The following is a 17,456-nucleotide window of genomic DNA, read 5'->3' as shown; positions in this document are numbered from 1 at the left end:
CATTGTGTGGTGCCTCCTGTGAGAATGGTGATGCCCTAGGTTACGCGTAACAGTAGGAAGAACTACGCAGCACGCTTGTTTGCTCATTTATGCGCACACAAAATAGCTACATTACTTCATCTTGCACTGACAAGGTTTCATTGAGCATTTCATGGTGTGAGCATTACACAAGTAAGAAAGGGTCAGCATAGTGGCACGTGCACATCTAACCATATGTGCAGGTGGACAAGCTAGCTCCTACTTTTAGGGTTTAGAACAACCTAGGAAGTGTCTTGGCACCTTTGTGAGCCTGTACGCAAGACATGCATGTCCAACAGGGTTGTCCTCGTATGGCATACGGGACAATTAGTACGTTCCGTATCGTACCGTACGACTCGTACGTTCCATACATGACGTTTTTTTTTTGCGAGTGTGATTTGTGGGGTGGGACCGTTTTGCAATTTCGACTGCATTTGACCAAGAGCCCAATCGCTACATTGGCTGAAACAACCATCACCTATGTGTGGCGAGGCTCGGGTAACGGATCTACTATGGTCGCCACCACTCTAGAGATCATGATTCTTCTTTTTTCGGACATTGCCGTTTCCAATGTCCATGGACAAATCTTTCATGTCCTAACTTGTAAGACTTAAGTTGCCATATTTAGTACTAAGATCTATGTCATGACTCATATGATCTATCATGTTCTAACCTCTTAAGTTTGAAAACTTCTTGGTTTAGTCTCTCTTATAGTGTGTAAGACATATGAAATTTTTTTCATCGTACTTACGTCAACGTAAGTCTAATTTTTTTTGGTTCGATTAGTACCGCACGTCTTCGTACGTGTACCTGTTGTACGTGACTGCACATGTCAACCTTGATGTCCAAGCACTTAAGATTAGCTGCATACCCTCTAATTGCACATGAGCACCGCCAATGTCTGCTAGGTGCAAGCACTGGGGAGTATTCCCATACTCTAGCATGAGCATTGCCAATGTCTGCTAGAAGTAGGCACTGGGGAGTAATTCCCATACTCTAGCATAGTTACCTGCATATGAAGCACCTCTTAGTAGTAGTATTTACATTATTAATAAGTGACGTTTGCCAGGTCATGGAGCATCCTCTGGCATTCCTACTACTAGACATACGCTTCTCACACTTTAGAGGCGACCCCCTAGGTCATCACTTGCATCATAAGTCAATACCATGCATGGGCAGCATCGCCCTCAAGCACCAGCCGTAGCAAGTCAACATACTAACATACAGCGTGTGGACACCCCAAGTCTAAATTTTGTCACGACACAATAGAGATTCACTTCAAATACTTTACAAAAAATAGAGTCGACACGGCTCGACGTAGTTCCGTGCCAAGAGAGATTGCGGCAAAATGTCTTCGTGCCATTACGTGCAGTTTGACATGGGGATCATTTTCTTACTCTGTGGCCAAGTCAACAGAGGCTGCAGGTGAGATATTTTTAGACCTGAGGGTCTAAAGCGGGAAAATGCACAAATGAGTGACACTTGGCACTCTGAGGCAAGTTTACTACTTAAAGAGAAGGCAAAAACGTGATTTTCAGCTGTGAGCTTGTTTTTTGAGTGTTGTCACAGGTGGGAGAGCTTCAATGGAGTGCTGGCTTACCCTCTATGTACAGTGAGGTGCACGATGTCATGACCTGCACACCTCTCACTGCTCTCTCTCTCTCCCATATTCTTTATGGTTATGCCCCTCTAGTGGACTCATCAGATTGACCATGTACAGTTGTGTGGGTTCATGCGCGATTGCCGAGGCAAGAGCCTCTTGCACAGGTACTGGATTAGCTAGCGGCTAATCCCCTGCAGGTACAGGTGATTCGGAGAGGTTTCACATGCGAAATCTCGTCTGATTCAAAGGGCAAAGGGCAAGTAGCCCTACAGGTGCGAGAGCTCGAGGACTTGCTACGGATGCGACCGACATGCGAAACGGAGCCCGAAACAGTGAATTATAGCCTGCTGTGTATTTTTGCAGGTTTAGGGTTTTGGCCCTAAACGGACCCTAATACCCCCAAGAGGTTCGGGGACGCGAGGAGACCGCTCTACAGGTGATCTTGCGCATTTTCAGGGCAGAAAACATAGAATTCAGCATGCTGCAGATTCTCGCCAAGTTTTGCAAAGTGTCCGTATGCGTCGGGAAAGTAATCCAATGCGTGGGGATACTGACTGCGAAGGGTCCTAGTACAGTTATGCTGCCGAAATTAGGCCAGAACAGAAGAAATTCAGCGCAGATTGTGCGGGGCAGCTTGTAGGGAACCACAGCTTTTATTCCCTCTTTTAAAGAATAAAGAAATACCGAAAGGGGCGCCTATTTAGGGGCCAATCTAGTGTCTGACTCGCATAGAGATGCATTCTAACATCTGTATCCCATTCCCCTCTCTTGTGTCATTATAGCACAGGTAGAATAGACGACTAATAATGGATGAAAGCTAAATCAAGGTTTGAAGTAAAGTCTACCGCCCTTTTTGAAGTCAACAAGCCGGTTACATGGTTCCATCGACGAGACTAAATCACTTTTTCCTCAAAAAGTGAGCCTTGGTCAGTTTGGGTTAAAGACACAAAGAGAGTTTGGGATGACCTTGAAAACACAGAGAGTTTGAAAGTAGATCGAATGGATTTACAAGTGCGAAAGGCTACGAGAGTCTTTCTTTGGATACAGGTGAGAAAGGCTACAAGTCTTTCTTTGGATTTACAGGTGAGAAAGGCTACGAGAGTCTTTCTTTGGATACAGGTGAGAAAGGCCACGAGTCTTTCTTTGGATACAGGATGTGGATGGCAACAAGGAAGAGGGTTCCTCTTCAGAGGATAGACAGCCTATTCCAACTGCACATGAAATTGGCGAGAGTTGAGGCCAAGCAGAGAAAGCTTTGCAGGTTGTTACTGCTGTGACCATGTTCAAGCAATTGATGGAGAATCCAAGATTTATGGAGTTCATACAATCTTCATCAACAGCACATCAAGTTCAAGGCAGTTTTGGCATGCCAGGAACAGTGTTTAGGGGTATGCAAGGCATGGTGCCCAACCCCATGTATGCAAACATTGGTTTGCACCCAGGATTTCAGGGCACACAAGGTCAGTTTGGGGTGTCACAAGGCAACTTGGGTATGGCTGGTTTTTCAATCCCATCAGTGAATATGACACCTGGACATCAACATGTTATTGGCAAGGGAGTACAAATGGCTCCCACAGGTGTACCCATTATGCAAACTGTCTCTTTTGACAATTTGGAGTCAATGGATAAGCTAAAGCCATACGAAGAAGATGATCAGTGAGCCCATTGGCACATTCAATGGTTTTGATAAGAGGACAAAGGTTTTCTCTTTCCTCGAACACTTTGACAAAGCATTTGTTGGAAGGAGCATTTAAAGTTAGGAAAGCTGCCACTTTTCTGGAAAAAAAAAATGCAAGTCAGTGGTGGAATACACTGTTGTTACAAGGACAGACTCCTTCCACTTAATATTGGCAATTCCATTTTTGTTTATTTTCTCTTTCTTTGGGGAATTTTGTTTGTTTTACCTTTTGGAAAAACTCCTCTGGAAATCTAACTCCCCTGCATTGCATAGCCAGTGTGGAACTGTTCAGAGAGAGTCCAGGCCTGAGGACTAAAGAGCACTAGGGTTGGACAAGGACTATGGTTAGCCAAAGTGGGGTCATTGGCCAACCAAAGCAGAATCCTTTGCTACATAGGCTACATTTCAGTTCTGGGTGTGACTGCAATGTACAAAGAGGGTCAAATGACCTAGAAGAATGTAATGACAGAAACTCCTAAATTTTAGGGACTGCTATTTTTGGACGACAAAATGTCTTCGCGTTATTACGTGCAGTTTGACATGGGGATCATTTTCTTACTATGTGGCCAAGTCAACAGAGGCTGCAAGTGAGATATTTTTAGACCTGAGGGTCTAAAGCGGGAAAATGCACAAATGAGTGACACTTGGCACTCTGAGGCAAGTTTACTACTTAGAGAGAAGGCAAAAACGTGATTTTCAATTGTGAGCTCGTTTTTTGAGTGCTATCACAGGTGGGAGAGCTTCAATGGAGTGCTGGCTTACCCTCTATGTACAGTGAGGTGCAGGATTTCATGACCTGCACACCTCTCACTGCTCTCTCTCTCCCTTATTCTTTATGGTTATGCCCCTCTAGTGGGCTCATCAGATTGACCATGTACAGTTGTGTGGGTTCATGCGCGATTGCCGAGGCAAGAGCCTCTTGCACAGGTACTGGATTAGCTAGCGGCTAATCCCCCGCAGGTACAGGTGATTCGGAGAGGTTTCACGTGCGAAATCTCGTCCGATTCAAAGGGCAAGTAGCCCTACAGGTGCGGGAGCTCAAGGACTTGCTACGGATGCGACCGGCACGCGAAACGGAGCCCAAAACAGTGAATTACAGCCTGCTGTGTATTTTTGCAGGTTTAGGGTTTTAGCCCTAAACGGACCCTAATACCCCCAAGAGGTTCGGGGACGCGAGGGGACCGCTCTACAGGTGATCTTGCGCATTTTCAAGGCAGAAAACAGAGAATTCAGCGTGCTGCAGATTCTCGCCAAGTTTTGCAAAGTGTCCGTATGCGTCGGGAAAGTAATCTAATGCGTGGGGATACTGACTGTGAAGGGTCCTAGTACAGTTATGCTGCTGAAATCGGGCCAGAACAGAAGAAATTCAGCGCAGATTGTGCGGGGCAGCTTGTAGGGAACCATAGCTTTTATTCCCTCTTTTAAAGAATAAAGAAATACCGAAAGGGGCGCCTATTTAGGGGCCAATCTAGTGTCTGACTTGCATAGAGATGCATTCTAGCATCTGTATCCCATTCCCCTCTCTTGTGTCATTATAGCACAGGTAGAATAGACGACTAATAATGGGTGAAAGCTAAATCAAGGTTTGAAGTAAAGTCTACCGCCCTTTTTGAAGTTAACAGGCCGGTTACAGCACCCCTTTCAGTATTTCTTTTTATATTGATCTTTTAGCAAAGTACAACTCCCGAAGGTGCTCGCTCTCAAACTCTGCATCTAAAGACAGGTAAACTCAAAAGCAACTTGATCCAAAAGCTGCCAGCAAAAAGCAATCAACGCAATTGGTGGAATTCCATATGGTGTTGCCACATCAGCAACCAACGCAAATCGCGGTTGTTCGTACAACAGTCAACAGAAATCGTGATCGTTCGTACAACAGCCGCGTCAGCTGTCACAAACGGGAGCGCACACGAATAATCAACAAGATGAAAATAAATAATCTTTCAACTAAACAAAGTTGAGGGAGAAGTTCGACACAGTATTTGGGACCAAAAGATAGGCTGGTCCCCCCCCTTAAAGAGAATCCTTTATTAGGGAGAATCTTTTTACAAGCACAAGAACCGGAGAAAAACCCCTCCGTTCTAAATCTCTGACTCAATGGTCGTTCCTTCCCGTAAGGGAAATCCGAGAGACGAGCTCTCAATCCTTTTTCCGTCTATACTCGGAGTCGAGACTCCGCAGACAATTTCCGAATTCCGTTCCCGGAATTCCCAAGCGTAGGGCCGAAGCCTTCTCGCTTCTCCTTCGCGATGAAGTACCTGCAAACACACACAAACACGCGACAACAATTTGTATGGCGAATCCACAATACATACCTATCGCTCTTGCACGGGAAAAGCGACTTCCGTGCTTCGTAGTCTCGAGATCTCTTGCGATAGAGTCTTCTCTTGTTGACGTTGGTAACCTCCCTTTCAGTGAGGGCATGTGGTGCTTTTATAGCTCCTTGGCCACGGCACGAATAGCTGCTCACGAAATAGGGAGAGAGAATTCGCTGGCGCTTTTTTTTTTTTTTTTTTTTGCGCTGCTTTACCCGAAATACGGAGAGAGAATTCGCTGGCTGGTTTTGTTGCTTTATTTTCTAAGTGGCTGCCCACTTATTAAGTGGACGGCCGGCATATTTTTAAAATTGGTATGAACCTGTTCAAAAACTCAATAAAACCTTATAAGCTAAAAACAATGCCTTGCACAACATTTCCCAGGCATCGTTGGATGCAACCACATGCAAGAATGCAATGCAAACATAGATTCCTTGCGGGAAAGCGTCTGCTCTTCCCGAAAAACTCGTTAAAATATTCCGCTTATTAAGAAAAGCTTCTCTGAACCCATCTTTATTCTTGTGCTTGCGTCTTTACGCGTATTCCTCTTTCCAGTTCGGGTTTCCTGCCAGACCCACGAGATATTCCCTTTCCGATGCTCCTGTCACCCCATCACATGACGCATCAGGAATATTCGTTTCCCGGTCTCTCCCACCGAACTAACGGTAAAACCCCTTCGCGATGCTTAATGTCACCCATCATATGACACATCAGAGTTTTCCGTTCCTGATGGCTTTTAATAATTCCAGTAGATCTACAATTTCTAACCTTACGGTTCAAGTGCACATCTCTAAATATCCTAATTTCAATAAAAAGAAAATACTCGAGAAAATAAGAAAATACGAAAAAAAGTCTATTTAGCAACATCAGCAACCCTTTCCGCATTATTTAATGCCTAGGTGTCCCTTTGGCCCCTCAACAATTGATCATAAGTTGGAACAACTTATTAGTTGGTCATGCCATGTCATCAGTTTGTGACATACCCCCCTCTTGAAAGAATTGTAATCGCCCTCGATTACGCCTGCAAAACAGACAGAGGCCATAAACCATTTCAACAAACACTGACTCTAAGTACCGACACACTAGACACGACACATCTAGCACTTGTACAAAGACGACAGTCACATCACTGCACATGACATCACAACACAAATCAATCACAAAAAAAATCATTCCAAATCTCAGACCATGACTGCCAGCAACGTATTTAGTAACCGCATCTAGATCCATCCCAGACCTTACTGATGTCGTGTTAACTAATCCTTACTGCGATCATGTCTATAGAGATTAATGAGACCAAAATGCTAAAGTCATTTCGTCTTCCGATTCCTGCACTTAAACAAGTCAGATGAGAGAGTATATCATTCATGTCTAGTTTCGGGAATTCCATCTCATAAAGTCATACACCCTCTGCACCAGATTCAACCCTGCTGATCTGCGGTATCTCTCAGAATAGACGTAGCTAAACTGAATTCTTCAAGGTAAAGTTCCAAAATTTGCAGAGTATCTGCTAGGTCCTCCTCCTCCATCCGCTTTGCATCTAATACCCGATAATTCTTGAATTCAACTAAGAACCCTCAAATCACTTTACCTTCCACTTTTCTTTCCGTATGTGCAAAAATCTGTTCAGAAACGAGTATCTCCTCTCTCTCTTCCACTTCAAGTTGCTCATCTAGCTCCCCATCAATTGGCACCTCACCTTTAAAAGGTTTAGAGAGACTCACATGGAATGCATTGTGAATCTTCCAACAAGCATTTTGGTCTCATAAATCTCCATAGACATGATCGCAGTAAGGATTAGTTAATACGGCATCAGTGAGGTCCGGGATGGATCTAGATGCGGTTACTAAATACGTTGCTGGCAATCATGGTCTTTCGATTCCTACACTTAAACAAGTCGGATGAGAGAGTATAAATCATTCATGTTCAATTTCGGGAATTCCATCTCGTAAAGTCATACACCCTTTGCACCAGATTCAACCCTGCTGATCTGCGGTATCTCTCAGAATAGACGTAGCTAAACTGAATTCTTCAAGGTAAAGTTCCAAAATCTACGGAGTATCTGCTAGGTCCTCCTCCTCCATCCGCTTTGCATCTAATGCCCGATAGTTCTTGAATTTAACTAAGAACCCTCGAATCACTTTACCTTTCACTTTTCTTTTCTTGTGTGCAAAAATCTGTTCAAGAACGAGTATCTCCTTGCTCTCTTCCACTTCAGGTTGCTCATCTAGCTCCCCATCAATTGACACCTCACCTTTAAAAGGCTTCAAGAGACTCACATGGAATGCATTGTGAATCTTCCAAGAATCTGGCAGCTTAACTCGAAAGGAGACGTCATTTATCTTTTCTTTAATTTGGAAAGGGCCAGAATACCTCATGCTAAGCTTTAGAAAAAGCCGCTCCTTTCCCTTTCGTTTCCTGCGTGCCTTCTCAAAACGTAAGAGCACCCAATCGTCCTCCTTTAGTTGCAAGTCTCGTCGATGTTGATCTGCTGCCTTCTTATGTCGTACTTGAGATTTCTCTATAGCCTCACGAACCTTGGCAAGAGCAGTGTCCAAGTCCCTCATGTACTGGTCGGCTTCAAAAATCTTGTCGAGGCCGCTATAGAGAGCGCTCAAAGATTAGAAGGATAGCATCATTTCTAAAGGCAATGCACGGACATGGTGGTCCACTCTTTTGTTAAGAAAAGAAGCACCGACAAAGTGACTGAAATTCAAGAAACTCTTTATTTCTTCATGGCTCACTCAAGAATATAAACGAGATGTGAGAACCAATTAGAACCACCTTCGGATGATCAGAGGTGATACTTTAGTTAGTAAAGATTTTGGGATACTTTCCTTCCGACCTCTTCTTTCAAGAAGATCAGTTTTAAGGAGCAGATTGAGAGGTTTCGATGTGGACTCCCCAAAGAAATTTGAGACTACTGCCTTGAGAAGAAGATAGAGTCCATTCAACAATTGATGAGACATACTAAGCAGGGATTCGCTATGCATTCAAGTAACTTGACTTACCCACCAGATGAACCTTCGACAAGTAGAAATAGACGGCAGACAGATACACGATCGACTGATACAAGATCAAAAAGATGAATATTTCAAAGCAAGAAAGTGTTTTGAATGTGGAGAACAAGGACACATCGTTGCACGGTGCCCCAACAAGGCACAAGAATAAGGATGACTGACAGAATGGAAATACAACGGAACGAGGAGATACTCGTTCCAGACAAGATTTTAGATAAAACATTATGGATGAGAATTAGCATTATTTCGTTGTATAAATTTATGAAATAAGACTTTTTGGAAGAAGATCTTGAATTTTTGGATGAAACCAATGTTGTATGGAAGAACCTGTTATTTGTGAACCTGTTATTTGTGAGCATATAACACAATTATGAATGAAATGATGATAATGGCTTTGGAGCAGTGATAGCTCCTGGATGAACCTGAATTGAAAAGAGCCAAAAGATACTCGTTCAAGAACAAATACCGGCTTTCCAAGACATGAAAGAGAAAGGTAAAGTGAACGGTGGTTCTTAATTAAGACCATCGGACAGTAAATGCGAAATGGATGGAGGAGGAAGACCTAGCAGATACTCCTCGGATTTGGAACTTTACCTCCACGCTTTTGGTCTAGCAGTGGCTATTCCAAGAGTTCCCACTGATCAATGCGTTGAATCTTGTGCAAGTGGGACTACACAGGAGAGGAGTTACTCCCCTCCTTTGTCACCGATTACTTCGATGGAATAAAGTCACTGATTTTTCCTTTGGGTTTCAAGGATACTGATGGGCTGACAATATTCTACTGAATGACTTTATGAGCGAAGTTCTTCGAAATGGGATCCCTAAAAATAGTTTCTCGCACACGACAATGCTTGAGGCAAATGACTACGTGCACACGACAATGCTTGAGTCGAAAATCTCCATAGACATGATCGCAATATAGGATTAGTTAGTCCTACATCAGTGAGGTCCGGGTTGGATTTAGATACGGTTACTAAATACGTTGTTGGCAGTCATGGTCTGAGATTTGGCATGAATTTTTCTGTGATTGATTTGTCATGTGAAGTCATGTGCAGTGATGTGACTGTCGTCTTTGTACAAGTGCTAGATGTGTCATGTCTAGTGCATCGGTACTTAGAGTTAGTGTCTACTGAACTGGTTTATGGCCTCTGTCTGTTTTGCAAACGTAATCGAGGGCGATAACAATTCTTTCAAGAGGGGGATATGTGACAAAGTGATTTGTCATGTGAAGTCATGTGCAATGATGTGACTGTCGTCTTTGTACAAGTGCTAGATGTGTCGTGTCTAGTGCATCGGTACTTAAGAGTTAGTGCCTACTGAACTGGTTTATGGCCTCTGTCTGTTTTGCAAACGTAATCGAGGGCGATAACAATTCTTTCAAGAGGGGGGTATGTGACAAAGTGATGACGCGACATGACCACCCAAGCGGAATGGCTAAAGTGGCAGGCTGACGTGACAGGTGATACGATCGCTGACGTGACAGCAATACGGAACCCTCGGTTTTTCCGCTGACATGCGGACGTGACAACCTGTACAAAGAGTCCCGCTTTTCGCGCTAACAGCTAATTGGAATTTTCGTAAATTGCACTGACTACTTTTGGCAGTTTTTGGGATCAATTGCTTTTGGAACAAATTGCTTTTGGGGTTCATTGCTTTAGGAACCAATGGCTTTTGAGTTTAACTGCTTTTGGGGCTCTGCTTTTGGCATCCCTTGTAAGAATAAAAGGACCCTTAGGGGCCTCACTTCTCAGAGCATCTAGATGCAGAGTCTGAGAGCAGAGGTCCCACGGGAGTTTAACTTTGCTCAAGCATTAATATAAAAAGAAATACTGAAAGCGACGCCAGATTTTGAAGCCAATACCTCTGGGCATAAAACACGTCGAGCCGTGTCGACTAAATGGATACACTGATTTGAAGTTGTGAAGTGTTTTAAGTGATTTTCTCATATGTCGTGCTCGATTTCCCACTTGGGGTGACCAAGCCTGTTACAAAGAGACTCTTGCCTCGTCAATCGCGCATTAACCCACAAAATTGTACATACATATGAATACTCCTTCAATTGGGCATCACGATTCTGTATTCATAAGGGGAGAGAGGTGCACGAACAAAATCATCATGGTACATAAGACAGAGGAGAAGGATTCAAGCTGTAAACCTACGCCCACTACTCACACACACACACACTGAAGGTTCACAATGAAAAAGAAGGCAGCCCAATTCAGCCCCAAATCGATTTGGGAACCCCCTCTCAATTGATGTGTCTGGTAGATTTGCTTTGGAGCCGCCAAGTGTCCACTTTGCCTTTTTAAGTTAATTTCCTACCCACCAAGTTATTAAGTCTCGCGTGGGGCCTAAATGACTTTAGTTGAGCCTAGCCACCCTTTTACTACTCGGATTTTAGTGCCGATCGGTCCAACCATCTCATGGCGACCTAGCCTTCACTGCTGCGAATAAAACTCTCGGTCATCTACCGTTTCACATTAGCCATATAATGCATTTGTGACTTCAAAAAGAGGGTCCAAAAAATTAAAGGGAAGGAAACCAACAAATAAGGTTAGTGTTTGTCACAGTCTCGAGACAATTGCTGAGGAAGTGCACAAAATCGTGCAACCTCTTATCACCATAGGCAACCCTGAGAGCTCCAAGAGAGCATGTGTATATATCTCAAATACCTAAGAACTCGAAAACACTCCGTGTCAACGCATGCTCTAAATTATCTTCCCAATATTGTGGGCCATTCTAACAAGATAGGTACAATTTACTGTAAGTTGAATTGACACTCACACCTTATCATTCATCAAGAGGTCCTTGACTGTTCAAAGCAACACTTAAGAGACAAGATGAGCAAGCTATTCCACTTGAGAAAGTTTCTAACTTAGAGGATACTACACGATATGTCCTTGATACAAAGTTCGTCCTTGCCTAGAGTGTAAAGTGTTCTCATTCGACCTCTTGGTCACCGTACCTAATCGAGAGGAAACATAGAATTTAGTACCCAACGACTTGGGAGTCGGTGAGGTTATTGAAAAGTCACTTCTTGGGTATTATTCCCAACAAAATTGCGAACGATGGCAATTCTACATAAGAGGGGAAGTGTTACATCTCAGACATGAGGATCCGACCATGTGAAACAAGCCCTTAGGTAAGGGCGATTACGAAGCCTTGTAAATAGGACTCTTGGGCTCAAGTGTGAACCATATTGTGTAATCACCAACTTGGACTATAGACCCTTGGCAATGCTTGCCCGGACACCCAAGCCAGGGTGTGGGTTCGTGGTCTGAGAGGCCACAATAACTACAAGCTCTTAGGCTTAAGGGTGAGCCATTTAGGATCTATGGCTAGGAGGTGAATCAGATGTCTATCCCTTATGTTGTTTTTTTGTGTTTGTTTGACTTGTGTCATGTCATGTCATGCATGCAGGATGAATTTGTAGGGAGCACTAACACATTAGCGAGAGAACTATCCAAGACTCAAAATCAATAGCAAGGACCACATGTGAATAATACTTTTGAACTTGGTGAAACTTCCACTTTGGTGGACTTGAAAAATACAAATTATTCGAAATAGACGTGCTCAACCGCACCTTTTTCCAAAAAACTCTCCAAAGACATCTGATTAAGCTAATAAGGCATCAAATTCGAACTCTCGAAATGAAGAAATTCTCACTCATGCAATGACATTTATGCACATACTTAAACGGCATACTTCTTTTCTAGATAGACATAGAACTCTAGAGGAAATTTTTGCAACTTCACTCCAGAATCTTATTGTCTTGCAGAATCATGGGGTGAACGAGCTGAAGGTAGTTTGTCTTTATGATCCTTGAACACAGATTACTTTTATTATGTTGGCTTCTGTCACGAGGACGTGGCAACTACTAACCTTAGTTGTTGGTTTCTTTCCAATGATTTTTGTTTAATTTTTAAGACCCTCTTTTTGAAGTTGCAAATGGTCGGACATTGTATGGCCAATGTGAACGGTAGTTTCACCCGCAGACAGAAAGTTGGTCGGCACTCGAACTCGTAAAGTAAAAGGATGTCTAGGCTCCGAGCAAGATCATGTAGGTCCCCCCGTCGCACTTAGCAAGATGGTGGATACTAGGAAGTGAACTCAATAAAGACATAAAGTCAAGGTGGGACTACCCGCAAAAAGTATCCGACAATTGGGCCTCATTGCACTTTTGGATGCGATCCCAATGAGGATAGATGGTCAAATGACCAGTGGGAGCCCAACGGAATCATTTCCTAAAATTTAGGGAACTACTATTTTGGGCCATGAAATCTGTTCGCGTCATTAGCTTCAGAATGACAAGGGGAATATTTTAGTACTCTGCTGCAAAGTCAATTGATGCACTAGTTGAGAGATTTTTAAGCGGGAAGCCCAATGCGGGAAATTGCATGCATGAGTGCCAAGTGGCACTTTTTGGCCAATTTACCAAGTTTGGGACAACAAAACTCGTAACTGACTTTTTGGAGCAATTTTGGAGGCTGTTAACTCAAATTTTCAGCCATTTCTCTCCATTTTTGAGCTTCCTATGACTTTACCTTGGACCAAGGAGCTCATTTTCAGCATTCGAAGGCATCAGATGCATGTTTACAGGGCTGTTTTGCTGCGTTTTCAGCGATACGCAGATTTTGGCAGCCATGGAAATCTTTCCCTTTTTGCATCTATTTGTTCACAGATGCATTACAGGTCAAGGGCAGCACAGAGGGCGCTCGATTTTTGCTGGGGGGATGCTTCATTGAGAACCTGTCTCACAGGTTAAGAGCTATGGAGTGCTTGCTTTTCTCTCTATGTACAGTGTGGTGCTAGGAGTGATGACCTGCACACTACACACTGCTCTCTCTCTCTCCCCTACATGCAGTTATGTGAAGCTCCACAAAAAGGCTCTTCATTTGACTGATGTACAGCTGTGTGGTTTCATGCTTTTGTGCTGAGGCAAGAGCCTCCTTGCGCAGGAAAAGGGGTAGCTAACTGCTACTCCAAAGCAGGCACCGGTGAGGCTCATAACCTCACCGTACAAGTGCATTTTCAGCGTTGTGTATGCGCTATAAATTGACTGTTTTTCAGCCATACGGACGCCAGAACCATTGGGAATAATGCCCCACTGACAGAGGACAATTAGGGGACTGTTTGGGGCTGAAAATAGGGCAAAAACCAGTAAATACAATGTGCTGAATTTACTGTTTTTGGGCAGGAATTAGAGGGTTTATGCCAGTGGAAGAGAGTTCCAGCAGGGGAATTGGTTTCGCGCAAGTTTTGGGGCTGTTATGCTGCTGAAATTTGGCCAAAACAAGTGGTATCTAGCTCGATACAGATAAAGGATTCCCAGGACTCTTCTTCGTAATTTACCCTCCTAAAGAAAAAAGAAATACCGAAAGGTACGCCAATTTTGGGGCCTATAGGTTGTCGGCGTCTGCTCGAGGCATTCTAGCTTCCGAGCCATGTGTGTATTCAAGTGTTAATTCCCGTCGCACGTTCTCTTTGCAAAGTGCTCTGTGTGTGTTTAAAGTAAAGAATTCCGGGTGAAAGCCAACACCTACCGCCCCACCACGGGCCGGTTTCAGCTTCTTGCGATGAGATTAGATTATTCGAGCAATGCAAATTTGCAGCGTGATATTGTTAAGGTGAAAATGCAAAACCAACCAACAGTAGCTATTGTCCATGTTACATACAAGGTTCACCTTTGAACTATCAAAGATTATACTTCAACAAAGAATCAAGTAGGAAATAAGTATAAAAGGAACAAAATTTATAGCAGCATGCCTACGAATCTCAATGCCTCGGCCTGATCAATCATGCATCATCATGGTACTCGAGAAAAATGCCTATCACTTATCATGAATCTTTGCAACAAACCACCCTTACTGGCATGAAAGACACCACACGAAGGCCAATATGATCATTAGCCCATGAAGACTTAACTGGGCCAAACAGACACACATGGCAAGATCTCACCATTGACCAGCCCATGGATACTTAAACATGCTACCCGTATGCACACACTGCACCACACATCTACATCCCAAAGGAACCAAGACCAGCAATAAAGGAAAATAATTAATCCCAAACAAACCATACCAGTGATAAATAAGATTAGGAGTTAAATCAAACAACAACTTTTGCACACACACAGTTGTTTCAATGAGCTGAGCATAGCAAAAAATCCTTTACCCATGAGATACTCATGCAAAACAGTGATAGAAATCTGAGGCACATCTGTAACCATTAGCAGCTACTGATTTGTACAGAACCTAGATGACCAAGACAATGCAATATCTTCTCTATATTGTGGACCATTATCCAGCTCCTAGATAAAGATACCATCTAAAAAGTGCTCGCTTAGGCAGAGCTCAGTAGAGTGAGCTTTACCCCAAACATTGCAACCATATAGAAACTCAAAGAACCCACAGCATAATTCACTAAAGTTTACGGACTTAAACAATGAGTACGTTTATTCCTACCATAGTACATGTACACCATGAACACACATAATCCACGATCAGCAGGATAAAGAAACACAAACATATTCAAAAGCATGCACACAATCTGAGTCAAAACCACAACGTAGGGCCACAATATCAAGATATTTGCTTTCATGAGACTTACTTGTATCGGACCATATCAGGAAACAACATAACATCGCCATTGGAAGAATCCGTGCCATCCCGGCCTTCACACACTGTCAACCGCGTCTAATACACGAATAACGCAATCAGACATTCCCAAAAATCTTGGGACTGCTCACACAAGACATGCTAAACTGGTAGCAACTCTAGTCCATTGGCATGAGTAATAAATAGAGCAAACTAGGAATGTTTCAGCTCACCTTCTTTGTCATCTCATTCTTCTTCAATTTGATGGTCACTGCTAACGAGCGAGGAAGTCGGTCAAAATCTGCTGCTTCAACCAATGCAGGCCAGCTCTGGGGCTCTTTGAAGCACAAGAACACTTGTCGTTCATCAAGAGGAAGACGTGTAAACAAGGAAGAAGAGCTGAGTGAGCAAGCCTCAACTTGTTCGAGCCCATCAACATGTCCTGTGAGGTCCTCCCCATTGAGTGGGAACACGGGAGCTGCTGAGTCTGCTACAAAGATGGGTGAGGAATTCACAGGAGCTTGGCCCTCATCGCTTGTGCTGGCAGATCCACTATAGTCGTAACCTTCTGGGTCATAATCAGGAGTGAAGGACGCCATGAAAGGCACCACGGTCTATGTAGAAATTGGGATGAGGATTGACTCTTTCGGGAAGCCTCCAGCTTTACCCGAAAGAGAAAGACGGTGTGCCCTTCAGGATGTACATGAAGCCCTCGCAAAGCAAGAAAGTACTCTTTGCACAAGTACACATAGAAAACAAACACGCACACACACAGATTGAAAGGTTTAAGACAAAGAGATGCAAACTCTAAAACCTGGAGGGTTTTGACGCATACACGAGCATTTTAAAGAGAGATACAGACCAATGCAAGCACGTCAAAGAAACCCAAGAACACCAAAATTCTTCTAAAAAATTGCATTGTGCTGGGAAACCTTAGAAAACAAAAAGCTTGAGCGACACTGGGAGAAACCCTAGAAAACACAGAAGCTTGAGCTGGAAGGAAGGACGACCCAAAAACACAGCGAAACAAAACGAGAAAAGTGTGTATGAACACAGGCTCTAGAGGATTACCTGTACCAGAGACCACGAGAAATTATACATCAGGGGGGTAGGCGCGAGGGACGTGGAAAGTTCGCCATAGCTAGGGCTTCGTCTTCCTTGAATTTTGAATTACGGCGGCTTAAATGAGACCAGGTTCTTTTTCAGAAATATAAAATGGGTCGAAAATTCGGACCTAGGGCTTGGGGGGGCTTGGGGGTGGACAAGACAGCACAAGTTGAGAAGAAATTAGACGCCGCCGCCATCCAAGATCGCTATTAATTCTCTACCTGTCATCACAATGCTACAAAACTGGCGGCCTCAGAGCATCGCCATATGAGATCTCCACCTGAAAATCCGTATACTCAGAAAACCCACAACACTCCCCGAAGACCCAACAGTGCTGAGACTCAGCTCTGTCCTAAACCATAAGCTTCGTCCTAGAAGCTTCCAAAACCCTAGAAAAGCAGAGGCTCAGAGCTTCCATGGACCGCTCCTGCATCATAACAAGTCTGTGGAAAAATGAGTAAAAGCATTAAACCGAAAAATAGGACAGCTAGATGCCCATACCTCAGAAATCAGTTGAAGAGACCTCTTGCACAGAAGAAAGGGAACTGTTAGCAAGCCATTGTACGGTGAAAAGAGCAACGTGAAATTTTACACACTGGGAAATCCACGCCCCAAATTTACAAAGTTGTCGGTAAATCTCGTCCAAAGGTTTTCTTCACGTGGGTGAACGTTATTTTGTCGATTGCCTCTTGCTGTAGCGCACTTGAGAGAGAGATAGAGTGAGAGAAGAACAAGAGATACACTAAGGGTGGATTCACAAACATCCATGGGCAAAGAGGAAAAGAGGCTTCAGATGAGACAGAAGAAGTCCTTTGATGTCCACATGGCGCTATTCGATTGGGAAAATTTGTAGAAGCGCATGTCCAGCTGGACCCACCCAAACATGGAGAGGCCCACCTCCCCGCCCCACGTGGGCGGTAAAACAATGATGCCACTCACTTTTCACCACGTATCGTAGTTTACAAGGTTTGATCTCACATTGTAGGTCCAGCAAGCATTCTCATTACCACTATGCTATCTCTTGTTGGTTCCAACAAATTTTGTCATTTTATTAAAAAATTGTCTCCTTTTATTGTGAATAGGAGGCATGGAAACAAGAGCCACCTGTATCAGCTTTCGTTG

At 43.6% G+C, this 17,456-nt stretch overlaps 1 protein-coding gene across 3 annotated transcripts in view; it reads right to left on the bottom strand.

Annotated features, from left to right (window-relative positions):
* LOC147463264 (uncharacterized) overlaps nucleotides 1-16,991 on the bottom strand; it is a 41,804-nt gene extending 24,813 nt beyond the window's left edge. The window contains exons 1-4 of one of the 3 annotated variants that reach the window (XM_086487848.1): nucleotides 16,836-16,991; nucleotides 16,299-16,761; nucleotides 15,461-15,938; nucleotides 15,241-15,326 (exon numbers count right to left, since the gene is read on the bottom strand). In XM_086487848.1, the coding sequence (XP_086343974.1) occupies nucleotides 15,241-15,326; nucleotides 15,461-15,826 (452 nt within the window). In that variant the 5' untranslated portion in view covers nucleotides 15,827-15,938; nucleotides 16,299-16,761; nucleotides 16,836-16,991. Of the gene's footprint in view, nucleotides 1-15,240; nucleotides 15,327-15,460; nucleotides 16,778-16,835 lie in introns of all 3 variants that reach the window. The other 2 variants (XM_086487844.1, XM_086487845.1) reach the window with 2 other exon arrangements.
* Nucleotides 16,992-17,456: the final 465 nt, after the last annotated feature.

Source organism: Adiantum capillus-veneris, chromosome 2 (assembly GCF_014529385.1).
Source record: "Adiantum capillus-veneris isolate H3 chromosome 2, ASM1452938v2, whole genome shotgun sequence".
Classification (NCBI taxonomy): domain Eukaryota; kingdom Viridiplantae; phylum Streptophyta; class Polypodiopsida; order Polypodiales; family Pteridaceae; genus Adiantum; species Adiantum capillus-veneris.
Note: the sequence above shows the minus strand (reverse complement) of the source record. Positions and strands in the feature narration are given on the sequence as shown.